At 38.8% G+C, this 2,042-nt stretch overlaps 1 protein-coding gene across 1 annotated transcript; it reads right to left on the bottom strand.

Annotated features, from left to right (window-relative positions):
• Window positions 1-1,081: 1,081 nt before the first annotated feature.
• On the bottom strand, window positions 1,082-1,813 carry LOC105315890 (heat shock 70 kDa protein 12A-like). Its single transcript, XM_011410658.1, has one exon. The coding sequence runs from the start codon at window positions 1,811-1,813 to the stop codon at window positions 1,082-1,084; it is 732 nt and encodes a 243-aa protein (XP_011408960.1).
• Window positions 1,814-2,042: the final 229 nt, after the last annotated feature.

Below are 2,042 nucleotides of genomic sequence, written 5' to 3'. Positions count from 1 at the left end.
AACTGGTCATCGCCCACAATATCTTGTAGGAGCATAGATAAAGCTTCATTGATGGTTGTTCCTCCCCAGGTGTTCCCCATTGGTGGTAATATTACACTTACTTGCCCACTACTATTATCATGTACAGTAATATCAACTGTACCTCCTCCTATATCAACCACCATATATCTCTGTGGAGGAGGACCAACTACTGATGAGTAATACTGAGCATATATGGCAGCTACTTCTGGTTCTAGAGCTAATGATAACTTGTCAGGATTAACCTCCTCTGGACGAGGTACTTGAGTTCCTACTGGAGTAAATTTTGTTATACCAGGACCATCAGAAGTCAGACCAGCCTATAGTGTATACAGCATATAAATAATATAAGTAATTCAACTATTACCATATAAGCAGCTTCTCTCATCATTCTTTTTGCCCTAGCTTTCCATATAGCAGGGACAGTAATGACCCAATCAAAAACAGTTGCCTTGTACTGGCCCCTCAGCTGATCATCCAATAGCTTCTCCTTGAGGTGCTTTATGATAAAAGCTATAACTTCAATGAGATAATAAGATCCTCCAGTGAACGAAGGAACTTGGGTATTACGATCTACATGCTATAGAGTAAAAATGGTATCAGATCTATAAATGAATGAATATTGGTCTACCTTGTCTCTATACAATATATTCTTGATTCTTTCAAAATAGACCTGATTCATTCTGCTTTGAACCTTTAGTTTGCTATACTGTATTTGTGCTTCTAGCCCAATATCTTCAACTGCACATTCTCCATCATCAGTTATCCTTAGCAGTATAGCATTGGGGACTCTCTCATAGGTTTTGAAGAGCTGAAGAATTCTTGTTTCGCCCCCATCCATTGGAGTGGTGTATGCTACTGATAGGGACGAGGTTCCAAAGTCAATAGCCGCTATGTAATTGCTTCTCTGATGTACAACTGAACTAGGCTCTTTCTCTACTCTCTCCGCTCGTGAAAGTGGTTCTTTCGAAACATTTGAAGCCATCATTCACCAATTTTGCCACGCCTTATTTCTACTGTCTATGCTATAAAATTAAAAATACAAAAATGATGCACATAATGTTCAGTCTTGGTTTGATAGAAAGTCGCAAACTGTTTTCACTTCTTGTCCAGTGATACGATATTGAGCTCTAGCTCGTATCTCTGTACCACTGAAATCCATAAAAATGTCCACTTTTCTCTCTCTTCTTGGTTTATTTTCCGGATTAGGAACATCAATCACTAATTCACCAATCTTACGTACTGTTAGTTTTCCTTCTTTATCTCGTACATATTGAACTCCATCATCTGTTGTAGAGTATATAGAAATATATTCTCGAGTGCTTCTTTGATGACTAGGTATTATTGTGGTTTTGTATTCTTCATCCTTGACCACTTCTCCTTTAAGTACGAATACCTCAAATACATTATTACAACGTTGTATGCCATCTTCATCTACAAACTTGTAATGCTCATCATGGACTAATGAGTTAAAAACAGGACCAGTACCTATCCCATAGGCAGCATCAGCAGCACGTGATTGAATGATGCTAGGGTCTTTCCTCCACATTACTGCTCCATGTACAACAGCAAGATCTGATTGTTGAGGACAGACTGTATTATCGTAAAGAGCTCCATGATATTCACCGATAGCTTCCTCAATCTTCCGACGAACAAACTTGCAACCTCCAAACCCTCCGACTAAATAAACTGTGTTGATATTATCATCCAGTTGTTTAAATGCTGCTTTCACACAATCAAGGATGCCATCGACAGTGAACTGGAATATTTTCTTTTCAACTAGACTATAGCTCATTCGTAGCGTGCCATCACTTTCACTAAATTCTACATCTTCTTTCCTTGCTCCTTCGTGTAGCACTGCTGGAGAATAGAAATTTCTGAAGGTCTGTGGCAATGTGATGACTATTTCTCTTGATGATGCAGACGTCTTGGTATACTTTTCCCCAAATCTTATCTTTTCACCTTCAAATTCTTGATAGCAAAGCTGAGTGATGGCGATATGTGCCACTTCTTTTTCCTGTCTC

This window comes from Amphimedon queenslandica, unplaced genomic scaffold (assembly GCF_000090795.2).
Source record: "Amphimedon queenslandica unplaced genomic scaffold, v1.1 AMPQUscaffold_7219_Cont20828, whole genome shotgun sequence".
In the NCBI taxonomy this organism is placed as follows: domain Eukaryota; kingdom Metazoa; phylum Porifera; class Demospongiae; order Haplosclerida; family Niphatidae; genus Amphimedon; species Amphimedon queenslandica.
This window is presented reverse-complemented; position numbering and strand designations above follow the sequence as displayed.